Here is a 14,091-nt window from a genome sequence, read left to right on the forward strand (position 1 = left end):
CGGTGCTATAGTTACGCCGCTGGGATTGAGACATAGTTTGGAAGAATGGAAATGGCTTGGGAAGACCACATTTTTAAGGACAGTCCCAAAAACCACAAAACACAAATTGGTTGCATACTTACCCACTTAAATGAATTAACTGGAGCAAAATTGAGAATATCTAAAAAGTCATGATCTGTTAGGAATGTTTAAGTCTGGAGTTCAGAGACTCTGCTGTAAGTTACAGTAATTTCTGTCAAACCAGCAGTATGAAGTTAAATGAAAGCTGAAGCAATTTTTACTTTTCAACATGTTCCCTGTATAATTCCTCGGAGGACCCTCATTACAAATCACGTAAACATTTACCATAGTTTATAAAATATTTTTCTTTTTTTTTTTCAAAATATAATTTATTGATCCTCACCAATCACATAGCATACAAATAAAAAGATATGGGACAGTAGTAGTAGATGAGGAGCAATCCACAATTTTCTAAATTTTTCAAACAAGTATCAATAAACTTAAATTGAGAAGATTAGGGACATAACATGGTGGCCTCAATTTCTAAATGGTAGTATTGAATATATTATTGTAGGACCGATGATAACAGCCGCATTAAAAAAAAAAAAAAGATAATGTCACAGATCAATCCTCTAAGAGGCATCACACCATAACAATGACATGGGACAAAGGGGTGAAACAGTCAGTAAAAGAAAACAAAATATAACATTCGCCCGTACCTAGAACCAAGCCATCAACCCATCCATGGACTGATCCAGCCATCCAGCAGGAGACAGAAGAGGAGTGATAGAGGAGAGGAAAAGTAAAAGGGGGAAGGAGAAAGAAAAGAGACGAGGGTGGTGTGAGGAGTATTAGTTAGATTGTAATAGGGGTCTTATTTTGGAGAAGTTGTAAATTATACCATGAGGTGGACTGGAAACATGCCCTAATTGCCGTTTTAGTCCTAAGAGGAAGGGTTTGAAAATATCTGTCCCAGCATTTAAACAAGGCTGAGGTCATGGATTCTTTATGAAGCAATGTCTCCAGCCAGTCCATGGTAAATAGGAAAAGTAGTCTAGAGGTTGCCATTTCCAAAGAGGGGGCTGAAGTGTGTATCCACTGCTGTAGGATGGCTTTCCTACCAACCGCTGAGAGAATCACTAGGAGTTTCTTATCATATTTAGGGACAGAAAGTTGATCCGTGACATAGCCAAATAACGCCCAGGAATCATTAAGTTGAAAGGGCAAGTTCAGGGAAGAGGTAGCGTAGGTGTGTAAGGAGCTCCAAAAAGTTTGGATGTGAGGGCAGATCCAGAAGCAATGGTACAGATCTGCGTCACAGGAGTGAGACTTTGGGCAGTCGGAGGTGGTAGCCATTCCCATTAGATGCCAATGTTTAGGGTAGAAATATGCTCTATGAAATATTTTATAAGACAGCTATTGGTAAGAGCTAGCAGGAATAAGCCTAAGATGTAATAAGAATGTAGATAGAATAGTCTCGGGGTCTAGAGTCGAGGTTTGTGCAGCCCATTTGTGTTCTTTTCTTTTTTTAACAATGGAGTTAGTTTTCCATATTCCTTTATTACATGCTGAGTAATATTTCAGTGCAACATTAAATTGCACCTTTTAGAAATCAACAACAGAGAATGAATAGTTACATTCAAGGTGACATATACATTAAAATGTACAAACAGCAGAGGAATTCTTCCCTTGTTAAGGGGCCACTGCTGTGTTCTAAGAATTGCTGAGTTGTGGCCCCTACTGAGCATGTACAACTGATCAGACATATATGTAGAAGATGTCACCATTCTGCTCTTCTGTGAGAACCACGAACCCTGACACATGGAGCAAAAGTGTTTGCTATGCTGACGAAGAGCTGCATTGTTCTGCCCACAAACAAACATTGGGCTTGATTCACTATTGGGTGTGATCAGTAATGCAGTTTCCGAATAACCAGGAAACTGCTCATAAGCAGGACCCATTTTGCGCATGTACAAAACGGGTCCTGCGATTGCATTATGAATGCCTCTGCCTGACTGACAGGCAGAGGAGGTGGGGGTCACACTTTTTTTCAGAAATGCTCAGGTGACCATTGTGACCGATGGTTGTAAAGTTTAATGCCAGACTGCAATTCTGGTCACAGTTCTGCAATCACAAATGCAGCAAGGAGGTGTGTATACACTACTACGTTTGCATTGCTAGGGATCGCAAATGTAATCCATGCTAAATGAGAGCCATATTGTTGATTTCTCCATGCACTTCTGACTTATGGCCCCATATATCTAAGTGCCAATCCCCAAACTGGCCAGAACTGCCAATCCACTATTTGGATTTGCCTGATTGGAGGCCATTGATGATCAGCGATCTGCTGGGGAATAGGGAAAATTAAACATGCTTAATATTCCTGATTTCCACTACCTGGCCAATGGGGGGTCAGCAAATAGCAGCTTCTAACTGTGATTTATCTAGCATAGTCTATGAAATGAAAGAAGTTGATTGGTTGCTTTAAGTAGTTTTTTTTCTCTCTCTCTCAAAGGTTTTATACATCTCCCCTACAAGATTACAAGATTTAATTGTTGCATAATGACAATTTCAATAAATTAATATAGGAATAGGAAAGATGTAGTTTTAGAGATGTGCAGACCCAGATTTAACTGGATTTACCCAGATCTCAAAACGGGATCTTATTGGCTTTATGCTGTCACATGTTTTTGCCCCAAAACATGTGACAGCTAGATAGCCAATAAGATCCCGTTTTGAGATCCGGGTAAATCCGGACCTGCACATCTCTAGTTTTAGCACAGTCTGTAAAATGACAGTTAGAAGCTGATTGTTAGTATGGGCAACATCTCTACTTTATAATTCTCAAAAGGTATGATACATCTGTGTATACCACAGGTCTTCAACCTGTGGCCCTCCAGATGTTGTGGAACTACATGTCCCAGCATGCCCTGAGGTTTTTTGGCATGCTCTTATAGGAAAAAATGTGGCAATGCATGTTGGAACATGTAGTTTCACAACATCTGGAGGGCCACAGGTTGAAGACCCATGGTGTATACCAATGTATGATCCCAGCTGACAAATAAGATCACTTATAAAGAACATGGCTCACAATAAATGATTATCTCAGAGTCCAAGTTACATACTGTATAGAGTAGCATGTAAACTTTAAAGCATCTAAGAGGAAGTATACAATCCGGGATTCTGACTGTCGGAACGTTCACACAGTCGGAATCCCGGGCCATTTTCAATTCTTCCGACTGTAACTTGACAGCCGGAATTCAATGTTCTGATTGTTGCGTGTCGGAAAGTCCATGGTTGGGTGCAAAAAAGGCAGCTGATTTTCGAAACCCCACCGTGAATTTGACACTCCGCGGGCAATTCCGAAAAAACAGATCCAACTTTTTTAAAAGTCGGATCTGACTGCCTTCAATGCTGCTGTTAGGTGAGTGCCGATATTTTCCCTGTTGGGAAATGCCAGCACAGATTGAATGGAATTGGTCAGACAATGGATATTAGTGGGCAATTTTGTAATTATGAAGACTTAACTTGTCAACTTCTTGGAAAATATTGAGACTCCAGCGAATGTAGGCAGCTAAAGCAGCCTTTTGCTTTTATTCTAGATGTGAAGGCATTTCCCTATAGTAAGCTCTGTCATTCTAGCAGCTTCAGAACATCCATTTACTTGACTTAATTAGCAGAGGCACATGAGAATCCTAATTTTGTCAGTGCAAAACTCCGGAAGCAGGTCAGATAAAAAGAGATTTTCGCTAGGCACCACTGAGTCACACAGGATGTGCCAGCAAGTGAAGAGGTGGCTTCTACTTTATGCTATCAGATACATTAAGTACATGGTGACACACTTTCTTTTCACTTTTGTGCAGTTTCTGATGTCTTCAGCTACAGACCTAGATACTGGATCATGTCCTGACCCTCCAATATATTGGGAGGCAGGGCCGACGAGAGGTATGGTAATTTTTTTGGGAGTGGCCTAATTGTGGGAGGTCACACACCCAAAATGATTAAGGTGGGTGAAAAAAACCCTGACAGTAGGCTCAGCATGAGCTCTCACGCTGTCAGTGATACGCTCATGTGGAGCCTGCTGTCAGCACAGCACATGCTCTCGGTGTGTGCTGCTGCCCAAAAGGGATGGAGGGGGATCGAGGACGAAGGACCAGGGCCCCCTGTCGGGCCTCTACAGCAAGCTTGGGCCCGGGTAATTAGTTACCCACCCCCTCTCCCCCTCTCGGCGGCCCTGTTCAGTGTAAAGGGGTGTTTCCGAATGTAATCCAAAATCTCCCACTCTGCAGCGCATTGGAGTAAGTACGGGTGTCTGAGGGTCAGTAACAGCCCTGAAATTTGGTCTTTTTTTACACTGGATACTGTATCAAATATAGTATTAATATTTAACAGCACAGATTGTCTATAGTATAGGCTATTTCAAATATTTAAATAGGATAATAGGTCAGGAAAAGTTTTAACATATCATAATAGATAAATACACAAACATAATGAAACAGTACTGCACTTTCTAAGCTCACAATCTCCCACTTCTTAGTAAGGGTCCTGTCTCTTCCTCCTGGCAGCTGCTCTCTGGTTGACTGTGATGTTTGAGGGCTCAGATCCATACATAGAGTAAATGTGGTAGAAGCTGGTATACTGGGCATGTGCAGCAGCTCTGTTCTGTCCCTTACACTGCACGATGTGGCAGCAGTTCTAATAATCACTTTATTTACCAGTGCCATTGTCATAATTTAAGGCCAAGAGGAGGGGGTTTCCAGGCAACCAGAAACCCTCCCCCCCCCCCCCCCTGTGTTTGTCTATGCTGTTGGGAGGTCTTAGCTTGCTCATGGTGCAAAAAATGTGAACTACCGAGCACTAAAATAAAATGTATGCAACTACTGACATCCCACATGAGAATTGCGGGGACTGTAGTATTCTCTGTTACTTACTGTAGCTAAACACAGGGCATATCTCAGGAGATACCCTACATCCCCATAATCCTTGATGTTACACTTGAATCTTTTATGAATTGCTTAAACCATGCAGAAACAGCTGTTCTGTGTCTAGTGTCTGTGAGTCTCTGAAACACTGCCATCTGCTGGCAGAGAGTGAAACGACATCTCTTTCTCACACATTCACAAACACAGAAGGTAACAGACTAGCTTTCAAAGCTTTTGCTCCGAGCGGGCTTACTAGTTTGGAACATAGCAATGTTATGTGTGGAAACAAAATACATAATGAATGTAATGACAACAACAGAGGAAAAGGGACATTGGAGCTATAGTATGTATGACATGGAGGTGATTATGGAGCCTACACATTTGGCGATTTCAGGGCATTTCTGAAGCGATCCAACTAAATCACTTAGAAAATGCAGCAAAGCTTCTTTGGCATCACTGGAATACTATTGATCAGGTATCCTAATGCCGGGTGTGGTATGATTCACCGACAGTTGGGATCCCGACACTCATTATCAAGACGTCGGGATCCCGACTGCCTGGTCTCAGACAGCGTGGCCAGCGCAACAAAGCCCCTTGTGGGCTCCCTGCGCTCGCCACGCTGCGCTCGCCACGCTGCGGGCATGGTGGCGAGCTACGCTCGCCACCTATTCTATTCTCCCTCTATGGGGGTCGTGGACCCCCACGAGGGAAAATAGCCGACGGCCGTCGGGAATCCGGCCGTCTGTGTTTTAACAGTCGGGATCCCGACGTCGGGTTAATGACTGTCGGGATCCCGACTGTCGGGACCCCGTCCGGCACCCCTAATGCCAACCTGAGCATGAGGCAAAAAAAAAGTTTTCAACTCTTATAAATTGGTCCACGTTGTTGTCCCCATACAGTGGCGGAACTCCGGGAGACAACGGAGGCTCCAGCCGCCGGGCGCTAGGCCCCGAAGGGGCACATCGCTCTGTCACCGGGCACATCCCTCGATCACCATGTCCCTTCCCCCTCGTCCACGACAACCCCCTGACAGCATCTAGCTCTGCAGCGCCAGCGGCTGTCTATTACAGCCTAAGCAGGCGGCCAGCGGCTGTCTATCACCATCTAAGCAGACAGCCACCGGCGCTGCAGAACTAGCGTCTGTCCAGTGAAACTTCAAACCTGCAGCCCCGGGCTCCATGACAGGACATCGGGCAGGGCAGGGTAGGGCAGGAGACCTGGAAGGTAGCAGAGGCACGGCTGGTCCTGCGGCTCCCAGAACCTTGGCTCCAGCGGTGTCGCTAAGGTCAGGGGGCTGCTGGTTGCCGGGAGCTATACATGCGTGTTACCTAACTGAACCCTCTCTCACCCCTCTCTGCCTGACCCCCCCCTCGTTCTCTCCCTCACCCCCCTCTCTATATGTTTGATACCTCATCCCTCTCTCTCTGCCTTAGCCCCCTCTCTGTCTGTCTGTCTGTCTCTCTCTCTCTCTCTGACTCCCTTCTCTCTACCTTACCCCCTCTGTCTCTGCCTTAGCCCCCTTTCTGTCTCTCTCTCTCTCTCTTTGCCTGACACTCTCTCTACCTTACCCCATATATCTCTCTGCCTTAACCCCATCTCTCACCTCTCTCTCTGCCTGAACCCCTTCATTCTTTGCCTCACCCTCCTCTCTCTCTCTGCCTTAGCCCCCCTCTCTTTCTCTGCCTTACTCCCCTTTTTCTACCTTACCCCCCTCTGTCTCTGCCTGAACCCTCTCTGCCTGACACCCCTCTCACCCATCTCTGACACTTGTTTCTCTCTTTCTCAATGATTCCCTATCATTCTCCTCTCTCCATTGTTCCCCCTATCTCATTCTCCCTCTTTATAGCTATGTATCTATGGTGGGGGTGGTGGGGGGGGGGCACCAGCTTATATCTTGCCTCCGGGCGTCATGGATGAATTTACGCCACTGTTCCCATAGATGTGTAATAGTGGTAAAATCTGGGAAACTGGTATTAACCCTTGGCAATCAGCAGACGTAGATCCTTTGCCTGTGTTTACAATGGCATTTTCGCTTCTCCCCACTCATTAAATAGACATTTAGGGGTATTATTATTAACCAGCAGCTTTCATAAGGGTGCTTTTTTGGATGGGGTATAGCGTGCCAACAGTCAGGATTCTGACAGTCATTAGTCCGATGTCAGTATCATGACTGACAGGACTCAGACAGTGGGGCGAGCGGGACAAAACCCCTAGTGTGCTTGGTGGCTCGTTGCACTTGCCACCTATTGTATTCTCCCTCTATAGGGGGCCCCCACAAGGGAGAATATCCCCTGTCATTCAGGATCCCGACTGTCTGGATTGTAACAGTTAAGATTCCGAGGTCCGTGTGATGACTGTCGGAATCCCAACTGTCGGGAGGTCATCCAGCACCCGCTTTTTCTCAGCATGTGTAAGTCAGCAATACTTATTTTAAGTAAATCAAAACCCCTTAACATAAAATATGTGATGTGTTATTCTAATCTAATCTATTAATGGGCACTTAAAGGAATGACATTCATGGACAAATCATTTGCTCTTCAATAAACAATGGGCCTAATTCAAATCTGATTGTAGGACACATTTTTTTTCTCAAAATGGGCAAAACCATCCTGCGTTATTCTTACACTGCAATTTAGATTTTAGTTTGGACGCACACCACCCAAATCTATTACTCTCTCTACACATGTTACATCTGCCCCACCTGCAGTGGCGTAGCTTGGTTTGGGGCGCCCCCGCCGTTAATGAGGGGGCGCCCCCCGGCCGCCCGTGCCCCCCCCCCCGGCCGCCCGTGCCACCCCCGGCCGCCCGTGCCCCCCCCCGGCCGCCCGTGCCCCCCCCCACATCGCCGCAGGCTTACCTGTCTGCACGTCCCTGCTCCCCTCCTGGCTTCAATTAATTATATGCAGACGGACCATGATAAAATGGCCGCCACCATACCGCAGACAGTTTCAGAGAACTGTCTGCTTTATGGGGCGGCCATTTTATCGTGGTCCGTCTCCATAGAATTGATTGAAGCCAGGAGGGGAGCCGGGATGCGCAGACAGGTAAGCCTGTGGGGATGGGGGGCGGGGGCATTACTATAGCACCGCAGCCCCCCGGCACCCCCACATGCACAGCGCCCCCCTGTGACCGCGGGGGCTGCGGTGCTATAGTTACGCCACTGCCCAACTGCAGTGCACATGGTTTTGTCCATTTTGAGAACACATTTGCCCTGCGATCAAGTCTGAAATAGGTCCAAAGTGGAACACAGTGAATGATTATGTGGTGTATTTGTTTACGATGAAAATGTGTGTACAGTATATTTATTGTATATATACCTGCAACTGGAGACTGTCGGACTGGAGATCTTCCTCTTGAGTTGTCCATGTTGAATTGAAAGGTCTGGTTCTCTGAAGAATCTCCACTGTCCTCAATCCCATCTACCACTCTATAGACAAAGCATACAGTATGTACTTAAATATATTCTTCATTTTTATAGTGCTATAATATTGTACAGTGCCAAACAACCAGATAGCGCTGCTCGTTTGCATGAGTTACTGCCCCAATGGAGTTTATAATTTAATTTCTCTGTCACAGTCACACTTTAGAGAAAAAATAAAGACAAAACCAATTAGCATACCAGAATGTTATGTTGACTCAGAAGCATGCTTTAATTTTGTAATAAATCCTCTTCCACCCTCCTAACACAAGCATGGCTAACGCATACAAATATGATAAAATGTTATTAAAAATGGCTAGGATAGATGTATCAAACCTTCGAGACAGAAACAATGGAGAGAGACAAAGTACAAACAATAAGCTCCTGTAATTTTATATTCTGTTTGAAGAGTTACAGGAGCTGATTGGCTAATGCTTGATCTCTTTCCACTTTATCTCTCCAGACTTTGCTTTACCTCTATAAAATACCTATTTTTAAAACCTGCTAGATTACAACGTTTTATGTAGCACGGGTTTGCTATACAAATGTCAAACACATGTGGAAAAAAGAAAAAAAAATACTAACATCTTTAAAAGGGATGTAGTTATTAAGCCGACAGTCGGGATCCCGGCAGTCAAGCTGCTGACACCAAGATCCCGACTGCCGACATTACCACTAACTGGAACCCCAGAGCACAAAGTCTATTCTCCCTCGTGAGGTTCCATGACCCCAATAGAGGGGGAATAGAACTGTGCCCACAGCGTGTCAAGCTCAGCGAGCCAGCAAGGTGGCTTGTTGTGCTCCCCCCACTTCGGGATTCTGACTGATGGGAAACATACTGAATCCCTTCAAATACCTCTAGAGCAGCCGGTAGCTTCTACATTACCTGGGGAGCAGGGGGCACTTTTACACCGTTTTCTGCTAAAAATGGCAGTGCAAACACCATAGTTCCAGTTTAAGTAAAGTGGAAATAAAAGCAGTGTTTTGAGCCATTCCTACTGTTAGAGCCAATACTACTTTTTTATCACAGGTATTGGAAAAACATGCAACTACAAAATATGACTTAGTTTCTCTCAGAACTGTTGCTCTAAGGGCGATTTACAAATATTATAAACTCTGTGGGCCCACAATGCAAATTATATTTATTGATTTCAATAATCAGCTTTTGGTTGAACGGAAAGAACTGTACACAAAGGCTAGCACATGGATTAGTTAACTAAAGTATTGGCCAATTCCGAGTGTTGATGACTAGATGGAATGGATGCCGGATGGCCTCCCAACAGCCGGGATTCCGACGGTCAGTAGGCCGATGTTGGAATCCCAAATTTTAAAAGTCCTCCAGTCGGGATCCCGACTTACAGGGGATATTCTCCCTCGTGGGGGTCTGCTCGCCCCCCTGTCGGAGTCCCAGCAGTCTGGATTCTGACGTCAGTCTAATGACCATTTGAATCCCACCTGTCGCCAACTAGGAACTAGGTGAACTTTTGAGCCTCATTATTTTGTTTCATATGCAAAGTTTGATTTAATTTGTGTAACAAGATATCTGGATTAAATTCATTGGAGTGCAGTCATTATTTTGTTTGTAGCTATAAAGGTTTTTTTTTTAAATACATATATATATATATTCTTCCATTAAAACTGCTCTGTATCACAAACAAGTAGAGAGAAACACTTTGTTACAAGCAGGCAGCCACCATCCCCCTGCCCTCATAAAGGGATTACCCTATTCTCAGTTTTTGAGAATTTGGCGGATTTGCACTGACCCCAAATTAGCAGAGGTAGTAATGGATTCCCTGATGTTAAAATTCTTGCAAAGAGGCTACAGTAAAGAAAGTCTCTTACAGGCTCGAGATAAAATACATTGCTTGTCCCTTACAAGTACAAGCACTAACTGTGGTTCTAATAAACAAGAAAATAAAATCATTTTTCCCATAAATTTTACTACTAATGCGGATGAATTGGTCAAAAAAGCTAAATCTATCTGGCCTATGGTCAGTGGTGATTCATCTCTAAAAATCTTCAAAGATAAAAGAATCATGCCTACATACCGCAGGGGTAAAAATCTAAAGCAATGGTTGGTACACAACGATATCTCGAATTTTAAAACCACTAAAACTCCTGCCCACTTCCTCTCCCGCAAGCCAGGCAACTATCGTTGTCTGGGCTGTATCACCTGCCATGCGTTGGAGGTAGGAGATACGTTTACTCATCCCCACTCTGGCAAAAAATATATGATCCGGTACCCCATGACCTGTACCAGCTCTTTTGTTGTATATTATTTAAAATGCCCCTGTGGCAAACTTTATGTGGGGAAAACTATCCGCCCCTTTAAAGAAAGATTTGCCCTCCACAGATCCAACATTAGAAAAGCCTTGGAAGGCTCTTCTAGTGACCAACCTGTGGCCAGGCACTGCAGGGAGTTCAACCACTCTATTGCTTCCCTGAGATGTAAAATCATAGATTGGATACCCCCCTCCACACGGGGAGGTGATCGCAATAAAATTTTGTTACAACGAGAAGCACAGTGGATTGATAGGCTCCAAACTGTCTACCCGGGGGGAATGAATGAGCTCTTGTCTCTCAGATGCTTTTTGTAATGATACGAGCCGTCTAACATATGTATTTTAATCTTTTGCTGTTTTTGTATATATGCCGCTTTACTGCAAACCAGCTGCTAGATTAATTAATTGAAACAAATTTTTTTTGCTGATTTAATATAGCTGTCTCATGTAATAACTTCTTATGTATATATCCGTTCATTTCATTAGGTGGTTTCTATAGCAACTGTTTTAGGCGTCGTCACGCCCCCGGGGCAGTCTGCTGACTGACAGTAGCGTGCAGCACTGTTATGACGTCAGCGGGACAACCGCCGTGAGCGGCGTGGACGCACATGGGAGGTGACTGGGTGTCGGGTAAGCTATAAAATGTCTTATTTCTTTTGTATACACTGTATGTCCTGACGAAAGAGGCAATAAATCGCCTCAGAAACGTTGACCACATCTGCAATGGTGTAGTGTCGTTATTTACTGGTTGTTAACCTCCTGAGTGCCGGCCTGGTCATTTGCTATGACCCATTGACTGTATCTATTCACCTGAGGCAAGGACACCGGGAGTTGCTGTCTGCTAATCTAGAGTGCCGGACACACAGCACAAATATATATATATATATATATATATATATATATATACCAATTTTTTTCTCGGGTAGAAACCAGGCCACAGACTATATTTGCAATAGACATATTTTGCACATTTAAGGTACAATTTATGTATTTTTTAAAATAAAGCTACATTATAAAATAGCCTTGATGTTTCCATGTTGTAATGATTTATTATAAGTATATAAATAAGACTACACCAAGAAACATTTTAATAACTAAAATACGCATGCTGCCGATTCAATGGTCACCAATCTTCAAATGATTTATCTCCTCTTTGGTAACAAGTCAGAACTGACTTTTATTTCAACAGGAGCGCCAAAAAGGGGGCAGGTGCTGACACCATGTGACTTCAGTCGCCCACCCCGAGCAGGGAATGCCCCGCCTGTATTCCCAGGGGAACGCCCAGCATTTTCATGGCGATGCGCATAAAACACTGCCGCTCCCCTGATTCCATCCCTTGCCCGCACCCCTCCTTCCTCTACCCATGTGACACCTGAGCGAGTGTGATACTTACCAAAAGCATTCGCAGAGTGGGCCTGCACATGAGCAAATACACGCATGCGCAGACCCCCCACAATCGCAACAAGGCCGAATCAGGGTGGGGCAAAATATTGAGTTAGGAGAGGAAGCTGATCTACTACAAGATCATCCTCTGGGCCTGGGAGAGGGGCACACAACCCTAAACCTCAAATACTGAAAGAGGGACCCAAGGGTGCTGATGATCCTAGCCCACAGCTGTGATTGAGAAGCAGGCAGAAGCCACAATTCCTGGCAGCACTAGTAACATAGCAACACAATAATTAAGGTTGAAAAAAGACATTAGTCCATCGAGTTCAACCTACCTAACCTGTAACTACTGACTTGAGTAAGTCATATCTATAGGATTCCCTTAGTGGCCAAAAATGCATCCAGTTTTGATGTAAATTCATTAACAGTAGTTGCTGTAACCACCAGCAAGGAATTCCAGAATTTTGCTGCTCTAATAGTGAAGAATCCTCTTCCTTAATCAGTACGGAATTTCTTTTCCTCGAGCCTCAGTACATGCCCGCGTGTCCTAAGTATAGGCCTGTTAGTGAACAAATCATCTCCCAGTTCCATATACTGTAGGTGCCAGACGCGGTCAAAACTCCGACAGACAGTGCCTGACGGCCACCTGCTATTCTCCCTCGTGGGGGTCCACGACCCCCATAAAGGGAGAATAGAATAGGTGGCCAGAGTAGCGAGCCACCGTGCCTGCAGCGTGGCGAGCGCAGCTAACCCACAAGGGGCTTTGTTGCCCTCACCATGCTGTCTGAGTCCGGGCAGTTGGGATCCCGATGTCGGGCTAATGACTGTTGGGATCCCGAGTGTCGGTACCCTATACCACACCCGTTCCATATGATTCCCAATCTTTTATTTGAAAATACTAATCATATCACCCTCTCAACCTCCGTTTCTCCAGTGAAATCATATTCAGCCTGGTTAACCTATCTTTGTATTCTAGTGTATTGAGACCTTTTACTGGCTTAGTCGCCCTTCTCTGTACCTGTTCCAATTAATTTATGTCCTTTTTAAGGTGCCGTGCCCAGAACTGAACACAATATTCCAATGTGGTCTCACCAATGCCTTGTAAAGAGGCACTATCGCATCCCTTGAATCCATTCCCCTTTTAATGCATGCCATGACCGGTTTACTTTTGCTGCACTTGAGCAGGATGCACTATTACCCAATTTTTCATCTAAGATGTTCCCCAAGTCCTTCTCTGCAGCAGAATTCCCTATAAAAAGTGCATTTAGCCTATACGTAGCTTGTTAATGTAATTTTTGTTCCCATAATGATTTTTTTACATTTTTCAATGTTAAACCGCATTTTCCATCTTTCCGCCCACCTTTCCAGTTTAAGTCACTTTGTAGTGTATCCACATCACCTCCTGAGTTAATTTCCTTGCTCAATTTCGTGTCGTCCGCAAATATTGCAATCTTATACACTGTGTCACCACCTAATGAATATATTAACAAGGTGGGTCCTTATATTGAACTTTGTGGGACTCCACTTTGGAGCTTACCCCAACTGGAATGTATACCATTTATCATCATTCTCTGTCCCTGATTGTGCAACCAGCTTTTAATCCAATTATACATTTTAACTCCTAACTCTAAATTACTTTTAGTTTTATTAATAACCTATTATGAGGCACTGTGTCAAAAGCTTTAGTAAAACGAAGAAGTATTACATCAACAGATTTCCCTAAATCCACCCCCTACTAACTTCCTCATAGAAGCTAATTTAAAAATGAGCCTTACTTAGCGCCTTCTCCTGTTCTAAGAAATGTTGGATACTATCTTTTATTATTCCTTCTAATATTTTCCCCACAATGAATGTAAAGCTGACCAGTCTATAATTTTTAGGGTTAGTTTTGCTACCTTTCTTCCATATTAGTACTACGTTAGCTATGCACCAGTCCCTTGGTACCGTCCCGAGTTTATTGAATCTTTAAATATCAGATGTATTGGTAGTGCTATGACAGAACTCAATTATTTTAGTTTCCTAGGGTGTATTTCATACAGGTCAGGACATTTGTTTCTATTTAGGTTCTGTAATCTATTTTTGA

At 44.1% G+C, this 14,091-nt stretch overlaps 1 protein-coding gene across 2 annotated transcripts in view; it reads right to left on the reverse strand.

Annotated features, from left to right (window-relative positions):
- The window catches only part of KCNH4 (potassium voltage-gated channel subfamily H member 4), a 178,108-nt gene that overhangs the window by 3,804 nt on the left and 160,213 nt on the right, over window positions 1-14,091 (reverse strand). For both annotated transcript variants that reach the window (XM_083146903.1, XM_083146902.1), the window contains one exon: window positions 8,240-8,349. In XM_083146903.1, coding sequence (XP_083003029.1) covers window positions 8,240-8,349 — 110 coding nt within the window. The remainder of the gene's footprint in view (window positions 1-8,239; window positions 8,350-14,091) is intronic.

This window comes from Crinia signifera, chromosome 6 (assembly GCF_055691185.1).
Source record: "Crinia signifera chromosome 6, ASM5569118v1, whole genome shotgun sequence".
NCBI classification, from domain to species: Eukaryota; Metazoa; Chordata; class Amphibia; order Anura; family Myobatrachidae; genus Crinia; species Crinia signifera.